Below are 13360 nucleotides of genomic sequence, written 5' to 3'. Positions count from 1 at the left end.
AGTGCGCGGGCCTCGCCCCGTCCGTGTGGCCCCTTGGCAGCCGGTCCCGGCGGGGGGACGGTGTCTGTCAGGCAGCGGCGGGGCGCCGCGTCGCCTCGCAGCCCGCGGGGCTGGCAGCTGCGGCCCCGGCGCTGCCTCCCCTTGCGCTGACCAATGTGAACTCGCTCGTCCCCTCCCCGCCCCGTGGCGCTGGGCCTGTGTTTTGGCCGTGCCGCGGGCAGGTGCGCCCTCCCTGAAGCCTCCGTGCCCCGCTCCAAGCACGCCCGGCCCTGTCAGCTTAACACGGGCTGAGGAAGGAGTGAGTTGGTCGTGCACTCGAGCCTTTCCCTCACAGGCAGGAGGGCGCTGGGAGCAGCAATGACCAGCAGTGTTTGACTGGAGAGGCCTTGGCAGGCTGAAGAGCACATCGATCAGGATTGTGTACGTTTGGTATTGATCCAAGACAAGTAGTTTCAGTGTCAACAAAGCAGTCTCCRCTTTTTCAACTCTGTGCAACTGCACTTTGAAGTGGGGCAAGTTGTAGGCCAAAAGGAGATGTTGCCAAGTGACGCTTATGGAATAAAACTTACCTTTTCCCCAGTAGTCTTCAGCCCACTGTCCTTGATTTGCTGTTATAATACCGCTGTCTCTTACTGTCATTATTATGTGTCTGCTTTCTTGGGGTGGAGGAGAACAAGCTTCTGAATTCTGCTTATGTTCTTCTGTCTAACTTCTTGCTGCTCATTCTATTTTCTTGCTTCAGGAGCTGACTTGGGCAAGTTCCTGGAAAGTACGTGTGAATTTTTTTCCTTTTCCCATAACTCTTCTGGTTGCATTTTTTTTATTATTATTACTTCTTAAAAAGCACAAATTCATTTACTGCTTTTTGAATAGAATATTTGATAGATGTACAGAGTGATAATTTGGACCCTTTGTAAACAAAATTGGTTGCACTAGTCCCTAACAAGAGCTGAGTTACCAGTATTTTTGAGCTCTGGCTTTGAGCAGTGGTTGTAATAGATAATAATAGCTCTAGTATTACGAGGTATTGGTGTTATTGGCATTCACTTCACTGAACCTCCTTTGATCAGTTAGCTGATGCTGAGGTAAAAATGTATGCCCTAGTCAGTCCTAGCAGTATCAACAGAAATGCTAGAGTGTCTATTGCCCCTTCTGCACCCTCTCCACCTCCTGACTCTTATAGATGTAAGTCCTACAAGTTAATTAATGTCCAAATTCATGTGTGTCAATGTTAATTCCTTACTGAATGTGTGATTGAAAACAAAGTCTCTGTATAATGGCCAACTATATTAAAAAGAAGGTAGAGGTTTATCCACAGAAGTTGAATGTCAACTGTCACCTTCAGTAAGACCCACTCTCTTGTTTTGAGACGTTCTAACAGCCCCTTTAAGTATCTGACAATATCGTGTGTGAACACTAGGTTTTCTTAATGATTTTAAGACCTGCTCTAGCTCTCCCAATACCTGGGTTCGTGAACATGCATGTGGGGAAGTTTGTCACTGTATTTCTTAGGGCCTTTTCTGAATGATTTCTTGAGTCCTTCTTTTAAAGTAAGAGTCTAGAAATAAAATGCAGAATAATCATATTGCAATGATAACTTATTTTTCAGGATGCCCACAGAAGCATTTTGATACCTCAGTAAAAACTGACTCTTGTAGATCTTCATTACTGATGTTGATCTTAAGAGGACTTTAAAGCATCCTCAGATACTTACTGGTTTTATTGCCTTTCTAAAACATACAGTAAATGAAAAATGAGATCTTTATACTGACAGAAGTGGAAAAAGCTGCTTGTAAATAATGAGTTGAGATTTTACCCTAGTTTTTCTAGTAAATTCACTTCTTGACTGATGAAAGGATTTAGGTGTCAAAGGGAAGTTAAAAAGGGTCTGCAAAGAAGCTTTTTTTAAGGTATTCAGAATAAGCACCAGTGCTTTTCTTTTCCTACTCTTGCTGTCTCCTAAGGTCAGTTGTCTAAATGGAGCTGTATCAGAAACCGGAGGTTCTTAAACCTGAATGTGAGAAAAAAGGTGGCAGCACTTTTAGAATGTATAGCTACTTCATTTCTAAAACAAACTAGATGTCAGAGTCTTATAGAACATCTCATTGGGGTAGCCACATAGACTGGCTGAAGAGGTTGTTTGCTAGTATGTACCGCTGCTGAAAGATCTTTGTAGTTATTTAAATATACAAAGGAAAAACAGTTGGCAAAATCAGTTCATAATGATCTATGAAAATGAGTTAGGCATGTGGACCAGAGTCTCTTCCTTCCTGTATTCACTGTTCTTTAAAGTGGTTCAGGCCTCCAGCTCTTTGAATTTTTTGTTTGAAATATCAAGAATATGAAAACTGATTCTGCCTACTTTTGCCTGACCTGATAAGCTCAACTATCAAATGCACTTTTCCTATTCTTGCGCTGGAGTCCTTAAAATCCCTTTCTAGTGCTTTTTAAAGTATGAAGCTAAATCTTCCTACAGTCTGGTTTAAAAATTCCTTTCCTTAGCATTTTTTTAATCTATGCTTTTGTCTTTTTCTTAGTCCTCCTGCTCAAAGATGAATGGAGATAAACTATATTTAATACAAATAGAGATAGGCAGAGGTAAGGGATTGAGCAACAAAATTTCAGATCATAAACATCAAAGCATGAGCCTGACATGTTTTCTCCTTCCTACATAGCTTGCTGGAGATCTGTTGAATGTTTTGATAAGGAGAAATCCATCTCCTTGTTATTGAAAAAGCATTTGTGTTGAAAGGGGTCTCTTTCTTTGTATGGCTTTCTCATTGATTTATTTTAATTCACTGAGTGACAGTTGAAAACTTAGGTGTGTGACGTGTTGCAGAGGGGATGATACTATGTGTTTTCATGGGAGTTAAGTCAGTTATCAGCCTAGCTTGGCCTCTCTTTCCTTCTTTGTAGTCAAGTATTGAACTCTGGCTGCAGAAATGWCCTGGCTTGAAAATCATCAGAACTGAGAACTGTTAGCAAGTTTGCTCAAGGTGTACTTAAGTTATGGATGAAACTAAGAAGAATTAAGTGCTTTAAATTACAAGGTCTGTACAACTTTGGCCCTCTTGTGGTTGGCTGTAGAGTGTGTGTGTGTATATATATGCACATATAGGCACATGCAGCCATGTAGTTCATCATAGTAATATTCATTTTTCCTCCTTTAGGTCAGATGGTAGTGGAAGACTGTAAAAGACAATTGCTTTGCATTGCTTTGTTAGTAGCTGAGGTTGCCACAGTGTGTTGATGACAAAATGTGTCCAGTTCTCTGTTGCAGAGAGAGGGCTGTCAATCTGTTCTTTTAAAAGGTCATTAAATATTCCTTGAATATAGAAACTCTGCAGCAGTGGTTTGATGCCTGTGAGAAATTAGGCTGTCATTGAAAATTTTATGTCTCTTGCTTATTTTTTTTGTATGGAAAGGGTACACAGAATTGTTTTGATATATCTGAGGTTTTTGGCAAATGGGAAATAAAAGTATGTATTTTCAGGAATAATCTTTTTTTTGAAGTCATTAATGCTTTTAATGTATAGAAGCTGGTTATCTAGACCTCAGAGGATTGTGGAGAAAAGCAGAAAGGATACCAGGAGGTCTATAAAGCTAGTGGGGTCTTTAGGTCAATGAGACATTTTGCTGGGCATTCAGAAAATGTATCTAAAATGCTACTGTGTTGACAGCACCTTCTGGATCATTTACTAGCTTTTGATTCCCTCAGCTAATTATTAATAGTTATGCATTGTGGGTTTGCTGTCTTTTTGGCCATACGTTTTCAAGAATCTAGGCAAACAAGAAAGAGTGATTTTTTGCTGCTCTCAGCAGTGGTTTTTGTATATTTAACTTGTCACTGTGAGCAGGTAAGCTGGCCTACATATAACATGTTATGAAAATAAACCAATCGGAAAATTATTTCTGTATGTTAAACAGCTGTTACTGAAGTGAAAGTAAGCATTACACATTGCAGTTTGAAAATTAATGTTCTGCAATTGTGTATTTGGTCATTTTCATTCAATAGGAAAATACTTATTTCAAATTGTGATTACTATGAAGAACTTTTTCTTTCTGTTGTTGATGGCAAATTGAAATCCCTTTCATGGTGTTGATAGTATTTTATGATGAAAATATTAGTTTGTGGAACTGAAATGTTCTGATGCTATTGATCTATCTAGGTTAGATTGGATGAAAGTAGATTTGTGATCTACATATGGTAGTGTGTCTCTTCTGATGAGAAGAAATAGGAGGGAAAAGTGTACTTTTGATGATGGATAGCTAGCTGAATTTATGTAACTTCAAGCTTCCAGTCAAGGTATAATGTGGCAAGGAGTTGGTGAGTAAAGGATGTATAACCTGTGATTTGTGAGCAGTGTATGGTAGAATCAGAATAATTTAGGTTGCAAGAGATCTTTGGTCATCTGCTCCAACCTCCTACTCAAAGCAGGGCTAACTTCAGTGTTAAATTGTTAATAAGGCATAATGATAATGAGTGAGGCTGATCACGGAAACAGCATATGGCAAGATTTTTAAGTATAAGCAACTAATAACTTGATTCAGGAAATCAGAGACCTGGTTCAGCTACCATTAAAACCAGTGGAAGCTTTTACATTAGGCTCAGTTAATGCTGAATCATCTTTATGTGTGATTTTCTGTATTGTTTATATTATAGTAGGTTTTAGAAATACCAAGGCAGGATCAGAATAACATTGCAAGTCAGTTTACAAAGATATGATTCTTCTGTCAGTTCGTAAGATGTGAATATCTAACAATGTTGACATAAAGAAAAAGAGTGCTAATAAGCTATTAAAGAGTGTTGTAATTCATATGTAGTAGCAAGTTAATGTCTAACTTTGCAAATGATTAACATAAGCGATCTGGTATGCATAGCAATTTTCTCTCTTAAGACTTCTTAATAGACACCCTTTCTCACTGTTGAATATTTGTTTTTTAAAGTGCAGAACATCTCAGAACTGTATGCATGGAAAATCTTAAGAAAGGGTAGAGAGAGAGAATTTCTACAAAGCCCAAAGAAGCTGCTTATGTAAATGATGTTGAAAACAAAACCAAAAAACCACAACAACCCAGCTGTGCTAATTCAGTGCATCTTCTCTGTAAATATAATCTGAAGCTTTGTTCTGCCATTTTGAATATACCTATGGGCTGCATAACGCAACGTGACAACTGGGAGAGAAATGCTGCAGTGAGTTTTTGGTTGCAGGCCTGTAGTCTAACTGCCGGCAGTGAAGTCCTAGTTCAGAAACTCGGTGCAGTGTGCAGGTGGAGAGGCTCAGCATCCTAATCTGTAACATTTTGGAATGACACAGACTAATAAATATTTCCCTACCAGTAAACTCGCTACATACAAGCTACAGACAGATTTGAAAATGATTTTCCAATGGAAAAGAGCAGAATGCTGGCAGAATTTTGGGACAAGATTTTCAATGAGCAATGGTTTGCGTTCCAGCCAGTGGCAGGGCCAAGGGTGTGGTCCCCTGACTCCGCGTGGAGCTTAGTCGTTGGTGTCTACCTTTGGCTGGAAGCCTTGTAATAAAGGTGGAGGTCATGCTGCTTTTCGACTGAGAAACTGGGAAAAGCTTGCATACTTGTGTTCAGGTGAAGAAAGGCATGGATAACTTCTGCGCTTCTAACCACCGAGTTCACAACAGGAGGTAGGAAAGGAGGGAAAGATCTGGAGATGTGATATTTTATGTTCCTAGGTGTGTGGGTTTCTCCTGTTGTCCCGTCCCAAAAGTAGCTTCAGTGCCTACTTCTTACGTTTGCCATTCTGGACTGCAGTGGAACATGTTGCAAGCTGCAGTACTCCATAAAGTTTTAGCTGGATCTGTAAATGTGAGCAGAGGATGGGCAGTTTGCTTCTGCCATTTGAGAATGCTACAGACAGTAATTCTGGACCACAAACTGTTGAAAGACTGAAACATTTTTGCAATGATTTGAGACAGGAAAGTTATGATACTTTAATAGAAAGCTAAAAATGTAACTGAAATACAGGCTTAGGTTCTGAAGAAATGCATGGTTTAGGCATTTTCCCTTTAGGAAAAACTCTTCTCTTGATGTGTGGGTAGATAGGGCTTGAAAAATTTACCAGCTTTATCAGGATAAAAGCTTGGTGGGCCCAAAAGCACTACTGTGACTTGTCTGACATCTTCTATAATACAAATAATAGATTTCTTTTTTCCCCCTGATTAATTTTCTGCTTAAACTAGAACATACTTTTTAGAAAATCATCTAGTGTTGACCTGAAAGCAACTTATTGTTTTGCTTATTTCTGAATTTCTTGCTTCAGTCCTTTCACTGATAAACCTGGGTCTTCAGGCCTTTTTACCTGCATAAACATTTACAGACTGAGCAAGGTGGTACTTAAACTTTTCTTGAAGCTCAATAAATAAAGCTCTGGTATTTTTTTTCCTCCACTTTAAAACATATCTGTCATGTTTTATCAATTTTTGAACACCACCTGCTTTATCAGCCTCACAAACAATAGAATTGGGCACAGTATCCCTGCAGCAATAAAATTCACTCTATATTTCTATGTTTCCATATTTCTCTATCCAGAGTCAGCCTTTCTAATCAATGTTGCATCATATTCTCCTATTCAGCTGATAAATGACATAAATCTCAGATTGTTTTCAGGACTGTTTCTCCTCCCCCCCCCCCAATTTTTCTGGAATAGTCTTGCATCTGGTGTATATCACCTTATATTTTCTGTTCACAAGTCTTTTGATTGTGTGTTTGGCCTTATTAAATGTGACCTGCTATACTGGGCTGAGTAATTGAATAATTCATAATGGTTTTATTGATGATGTGTCATCTCCATTATTTACCATTTCCATTCTTGTAATCTACAGGTTTTTGAAGTAATGTGAAACACTGTTATAGATTCCATAGAAATAGAGGATACCTTCTTACCTTTGTATTTCCTGAATGTTTTGAGGATATTTTCCTTCTGAGATTGACCGTTGTAGATTCTTTTGAAGAATGGGTTAAGAGTTTTTTTTAAAAAAGAAAGGCCTTTTTGGCATTCTACTTTCTAACTGAAATTTCCTGCAGAAGTTGAAATTTATTTCACCTACTCACTTGAGCAGTGAAATGTCCAATCTTACAAAAGTATAATTTGATTGGATGTCTTCTGTAAATCCATATTTATTGGCCTTAATTATATCAGTGTCCTTTAATCAGTGTTGTCTTCTTTAGCCAATGGTTAGTATTGAATAGACTAATAATATTGCTACCTGAGTCATCCTGTCTACCACTGTGCCAAAACTTTAAAAGGTAGTTTCCTTACAGTTCTAGAACTTCCTTAATATATAAAGAATCATAGAAAATCAGCATTAGTGATTCAGTCAACCTGTTGTAATGTGTTTTTAATGCAGTCACTCGCACTGATAATAGCTAGCCCTGGTAGCTGTTGTTGAATGCTCTCTGCAGTCACCCGTGGAACATAAAGTAGTATCGTCTCGATGTAATGTTGCTGTTGAGTAGTGGAGCGCTGTTCTTCAGTTCCTGTTCCAAGTTTATTTAAGGAAAGCCCAATTCCTCGTTCTTAAATCTGCTTGCAGTAATTTTCCATTGTGTTTTTTGTTTCTCAAAAAATTTCAGACAATTTCTAGGTTAAAAGGGCTGTTTCAAACCTACAGTAGCAAGAGAACTCCCTTGAAAGGGAAGGAAGTGATACTGTTCTTCATAAACATCTCAGATCAAACAGGAGACTGTTTTGATATAAAATGTCTGTGTAAGAGAAGGATCAGTGGTATGTTTTCCGGGGTTTAGGTCTCCAAAGTTAATAAAAAAACTTAAGTGTAGCAGCCCCAAAGCTATAAAGCACAGTGACAGAATCTAAATAATCTTTTTTTATTTTTTTGTCTGTAGGAAAGGTTAGATGGAAAAACCTGGATGCAATCCTTGTTTAGACTCACCTTGGTATTCTAAGAATCAGTTATAATTCCCGCCCTGCAAACAGTTAGCAAAACATTTTGATGGGCCCCATAGTCATATGCTATAAATTGAAATAATTCTGTGATGGAGATTTAAGAACTTAACATTGTCTGAAAATCTCACTCAAGTGCCTGTGAATAAAAGACAGTTCTGTAAATGATGATTTCATGTAAATCCTGAGGTTGTGCAAAGTCTGGAAAACATGGCAGTGCAGATCTTTCAGAATCTCCTGAAAACAACTTCTTGTCTAGATTGTTGTTAAGTAGTTGTACATTTTAAAAGAGCAGAGTTTGTTGTTGAAATGTGCCATAGTAAATGGATTTTTGTTATTAGAGACCTTCTCTCGGATGTTTTATCTGAAATATTTTCTTATGCATTTTAAAACGTGAATTTAGCCACTAGAATCAAGTTTCAACCTGTGTCTGAAGCACATTTTTTGTAGATAGCCAAACTTAAAACATAATGTTAAAAACCATAAGCTAGCTAAGATAAACATTGTACCTAAAGCAAATCAATGAAGGGAGTGTTGCTGATAGCAACCTCTGTACCTACAATATTACCTGTTAATTTTGAGTGAAAGCCACTCAAAGGCTTATCTTTATTGGATTACATTTTGTGGGCTCAGAGGATGGACTTCTGACTTGTGAAGTACTAAGCTGCTGAGAAAATAGTGTTTTTTTTCCCATGCTAGTCCACAGGCTGATGATGGGCTGATGTGATTTCTTGTTTTTTCAGTCCTGTATGCTGATAGTGGGTCCGTGGCTGCAGTGCCACCCCAGGAAAATGGGGTCTCAATTCCAGTTTATGAAACAATTCCAGTTAATGAAGTTTTTCCCAAAACTGCTGTGGAAAACTGCATGTGTTTGTAGGGTTGCACTGGCGTCTTGATCAAGGAATTGACCTGACTTGAAGAAAATCTTGGAGAAAAGGGGAAGAAGGAAGGGTGAGGAAATCCTCAGGTAGTATTCTTGCCCAAGCAGTAGTTGTAATTGGATATTATCAAAATATGGCCTCAGCTTCTTGGTTAAACTTAAGACTCCACCTCTATGCTCTTTGCCCATGTAAAATTTGTGGTTGTGCAGATTACTCGGACAATAGCCATTATTTTGTAGAAAATCTTACTTTACAAAAGCCTAGCAGTTCAGAGAGGGACTTTTCCTCCATGATATAGTTTGATGACAGTAATGAGGTATATATTATTCTTTATGTAATTTGCCATTCTTGATGAATATGGAGGCAGCAGCATAGATTAAAAAAAAAGAGCAAAATTAACATTTTAATAATTAACATTGAAGTTTAGATCCTAAGAAAGTTAACTAGATGATAAAGATCTGATAGCTTAGTACATTTGGCTGGGCCAAAATACTTAAAAGGAAATGAATGATCAGGTCATAAATTTCTCAATTCTTCAGCCTTTTTCTTGCTCCACCCTGACTCTTTCCTCTCACAGTGCAAGTGCCTCATAGTCCATCCCAGCTTGCCTTTCCAGTTAGTACAGCTTCTCCTTTATACGCTGATTGAGCGCTCAGGGTAGTCGCCCTCAGAAGTTCCTCTCTGGTTTGGCCTTTGGGCTCTTGCCTTATGGCCGCTGCTTTACAAACCTGTAGAAGCAGCATCAATTTTTGTTTTCCCTGTCTTGTCTGCTTTGACATGGCTAATGTGTTCTCCTTGAACACTTGCTGTCTTTGCTTTCTTGAGTCTTTCTTTTTCCAGTTCTCGCCCCCAATTACCTATTTCTAGAGTGCTTCCTTCAAGGTCTCTCAGCCCTGCCTTGCCTGTAATTTTTTTTTCATGCATGTCTTATTTCTGGGTAGTATCACCTGTCAGGGTAAGTTCATGTGTTGCTTCTACTCCAGTCTGTAGATCTGATTCTTTTTCAGCTACAATTTCAGCCACTTACAGGTATCTAGCTTTCAATTCAAACTTCAGAGTCCTAACAACTTCCAGGGAGGTAGTAAGTCTTACTTGAACACAGCAGAGAAGAGGGAGCCAGTGAAGAGATGCCAAGCCAAAGTGTCATGGTGAAAATGAGAGCCAAGGAAAGCTGTTTTGCAGCATGATGGGATGAGATTAACAAAGTCTTTGTGAAGATGCTCGTAAGCACTGAAGGGCTTCTGAGTCTGGTAGGGGAAGGTGAAACAGTATCCTCAGTTGTTAGGAAAGCAGCCCAGAGGCTGCAGAGAGGTGGGGCCCAGTGGGTTCATAACTAGTAAACTGCTCTTGTAACCATTATTTTAATGCTTTATACTTGTATATGATGCTGCTGGTGTCTGTTTTCATTGTAGTTTAACATTCAGTGTCAGCCTTTCCAGTCTTACTGATACTAAGTTAGATTCTGTATTAGGGGAGCGAAGATCCCAGGTTCCCTGGTGATTCACGTGGGGATTGGTATGGGTCTCAAAGCATCCTGCCCCCCCCCCCAAGGGATTATGGTCATTGCAGGAAGCGATCTGTCCATGAAGACAGCCATCCATTTAAGGCTATTAGGAACTGCGTGGTAGGCTTGTCTCTGCCTGAGTGTGCATGATGGCTTGCATGACTTGCCCCACAGCGTTTTCACATGTGGCTGCTATGTTTCCTATCCTTTAGACACCTAACTTCACCTCTGTAGTTTGATTTGCAGAACTGATGAATGGATATGCCTCAAATGTAGTAATGAACGATCAGCTGCTTTAAAAAAAAAAAAAAAAATCGGACCAGAATCTTCTCAAATTAGGCCTGTGAAACTAGCTGGATATTTTCGTTTTGATCTTTCTGTATTATTTTCTGGTGCATGTAATGGGGATAATACATTTCATTGTACAGGGTTATTGTGAAAATAAAATTATTATGGTCTGTGAATAAACTATACTGAAAGCACAGGAAAAAATTAATAGCATATATTCAGCAAAGAGCTTGGAAGGCACGTAGCAAAAATATGTGAGCCAAGCATTGGTTGTTAGGTTTAGGCTGTTGGGAGTTTTACAACTCTAATCTACATGTCAAAAAGATAGTTTTCTAACTCAGGCTGTTGATCATCTTTCTTTTAATATAGTTACTTCTGTGGTAGATACATAAGAAACAAACCATTTTCCTTTGTCTGGTCTTGTCTTTTTTCAGAAACTAATGCCCTTTTCACTTTTATCTCCCCATGTTTTGTTTGTTCCCTTTTCTGTCACCCTTTCACGCAAAGTATAGACAACCTTACCAAGCTCCTTATTTGGTCCTTGGGTAAATTAAGGTACAGTGTTCTGATGCAGCAAAGCTCCTTACGATCTGTCTTCATGGTTTCTTGAAGTCTAATCAACCAGTTTCTGTAGGTAATGCTTCAACTCTTTTTTTTGTTTGGGCTTTGGCTACAGTGTATTTGGTTTTGAAAATATTTCATTTTCTGCAGATTCTGTTTCTGCTGTCGCTGGTAGGAAAGAGGAGCTGTGTTTTCCAAATGTAAATGCTTCTTCTCCAGAACTGTCTGGCTAGAGTTGGATTTGGTTGGGAATAGTGAAAACTTCATAGCCTTTGCTTAGTCTCCATCCTTCCCTGCCCTATGGCTTTGTCTGCTGTTGTCCATATACTCTTGAGATATAGGAACTTGACTTGACCTTCACTACTGCTTGCAGGAATTTGGGTAATAGGAATGAGAGTAACTGAATTCTTAAACTGTGCTCTTTTTGCTTAGTAAAGCTAAGAATGAGAAAAATACTGGGTATCTGCCTGCAGTCTGAGGAGGACATTAGTGCATTGGATGTACTTAATTTTTAGGAGGCTTATTTTTCAAGAACAAACAGTGGAAATTTCTTGAATACTCTGCCACTCGACTGGTGAATCTTTCTTGCTATATTCTAGTGTTTTTTATCCTCTTGTAATTGTCAGAAAGCTGCAGTTCTGTTAATTAAGCGCTACTGTTCTTACAGAAGAGGATTATGCCTCCAGTTCTTCATGTTTGCTTGTCTTGTAGTCACTGATTTGACAAGAGACTGCTTGTACAGGTTGTTTCTTCAGACACCCTAATCCAGCGTCCTGTTTGAGCTATTAAGAATGATTTGGGGCAAGAGATCTTGATAATTACTCCTATATTAGTAATTTAATGTGTTAGAAAGCTGAAATGAGTTCTTTAAAAGATCCCATTTGGTCAATTTTCCTTTTCAGTTCTTTGCATGACCAGGTGTACTTTTGTATTGGGAAGAAATTTGTGAAGGACTGTGTTATTCCAGTTGTTTTCATAGTAACCATTTTTGTTTCAGGTTCACGCTTTTTAAAAGAGGAATAGAACAGGAAAAAATGGCAGCAGAAACTCAGACGCTTAACTTTGGGCCTGAATGGTGAGTGGGTTTTTTTTTTTGTGAAATTCTGGAACCTTGTCTAAGCTTTTTGAGAACTTGCATGTTTCTGTGCTTGGGGGCTGAATTGGTTATAAGACCGAATGGGGTAGAATACCTTTTTTGTTCCTTATTGCTGCTTCTCAGTCCCTGACCTGTGACTGAAAGCAATATTCATATTATAAAGTTAGTCCTCACTTTATAATTTGGCACTGTGTATGAAATGAGTTGGATTTCATGTTACTGTAGCAAAGCAAATATTAAGCATTACAAAGGGCCTGAGAGAGAAATAATGCTTCTTGTCTCTGAAGTAGACACAAATAAGTGAGGAAGACAGCTTCTTTGGTCTTCCCATGTGATAAGTATTAATAAGGAAGTTCTTACTCTATCCTTACTGTATTTAACTCTATAGCTAAGCAAGTTTTCTCTATCCAGTGTTGCAAAATCCCTTTATGGAATATGTTAAGTGTATCTGTTCATCTCATCACCTACTGTATGTGCACACTGAAAAGTATCAGGAAAAAAGAACTGTTTTGTTAGTGGGACTCCATGGCACCTTGCATCAGTTGCTAGAAAGTTTTCCAGCTTAGCTGACATGCGTTGTCCTGGCTTTCACTAAAATGCGGAGGGGTGATTATTCAGCATTTTCTCCAATTTCTTGGTGACTGTGAGGTTACAAGCAGGGATTTTTAGCTGGTGTGGTTTCTAGAGAGAAATGTGACCCTTAAAAGTGTAAAAGGGAGTATGGAGTGGTTATAAGAAATATAATTGCTGTATCGCATGTGGTAAGACTGTTACTGGAATAATGTATTCACTTTTGCTGGGACATTTTTATGTACATCTTACGAAAATTGGAGAGTATTCAAAAAAGAAATAAAGCATGACTTGCGGCCTGGAAGATGATAAGAGAGCTCAGTCTATTTCGTTAGTTTGAAAGAAGGTTAAAGAATGACTTTATTGCGATCTATAAATATACCCACCAGGCAGATATCTTATGCTGGAGTGCTCTTCAGTGTAACAGACAGACATGATTAGATCCATTGATGGATGGAAGCCAAAGTTATGTTAAAAAAGAGAAAGGGGGAAGGTAACTCTAAAAAAGGCACCCATTTTTA

General features: G+C 38.7%; 1 protein-coding gene across 11 annotated transcripts in view; it reads left to right on the top strand.

The window, feature by feature from the left end:
• Positions 1 to 134: 134 nt before the first annotated feature.
• The window catches only part of GIGYF2 (GRB10 interacting GYF protein 2), a 79744-nt gene continuing 66518 nt past the window's right edge, over positions 135 to 13360 (top strand). For 9 of the 11 annotated variants that reach the window (XM_026080111.1, XM_026080110.1, XM_026080109.1 and 6 more), the window contains exon 1: positions 12171 to 12248. In XM_026080111.1, coding sequence (XP_025935896.1) covers positions 12208 to 12248 — 41 coding nt within the window. In that variant the 5' untranslated portion in view covers positions 12171 to 12207. Of the gene's footprint in view, positions 421 to 8702; positions 8891 to 12170; positions 12249 to 13360 lie in introns of those variants that run through there. The other 2 variants (XM_026080106.1, XM_026080107.1) reach the window with 2 other exon arrangements.

The sequence above is a fragment of the Apteryx rowi genome, unplaced genomic scaffold (assembly GCF_003343035.1).
Source record: "Apteryx rowi isolate R43461 unplaced genomic scaffold, aptRow1 scaffold_51, whole genome shotgun sequence".
Classification (NCBI taxonomy): Eukaryota; Metazoa; Chordata; class Aves; order Apterygiformes; family Apterygidae; genus Apteryx; species Apteryx rowi.
This window is presented reverse-complemented; position numbering and strand designations above follow the sequence as displayed.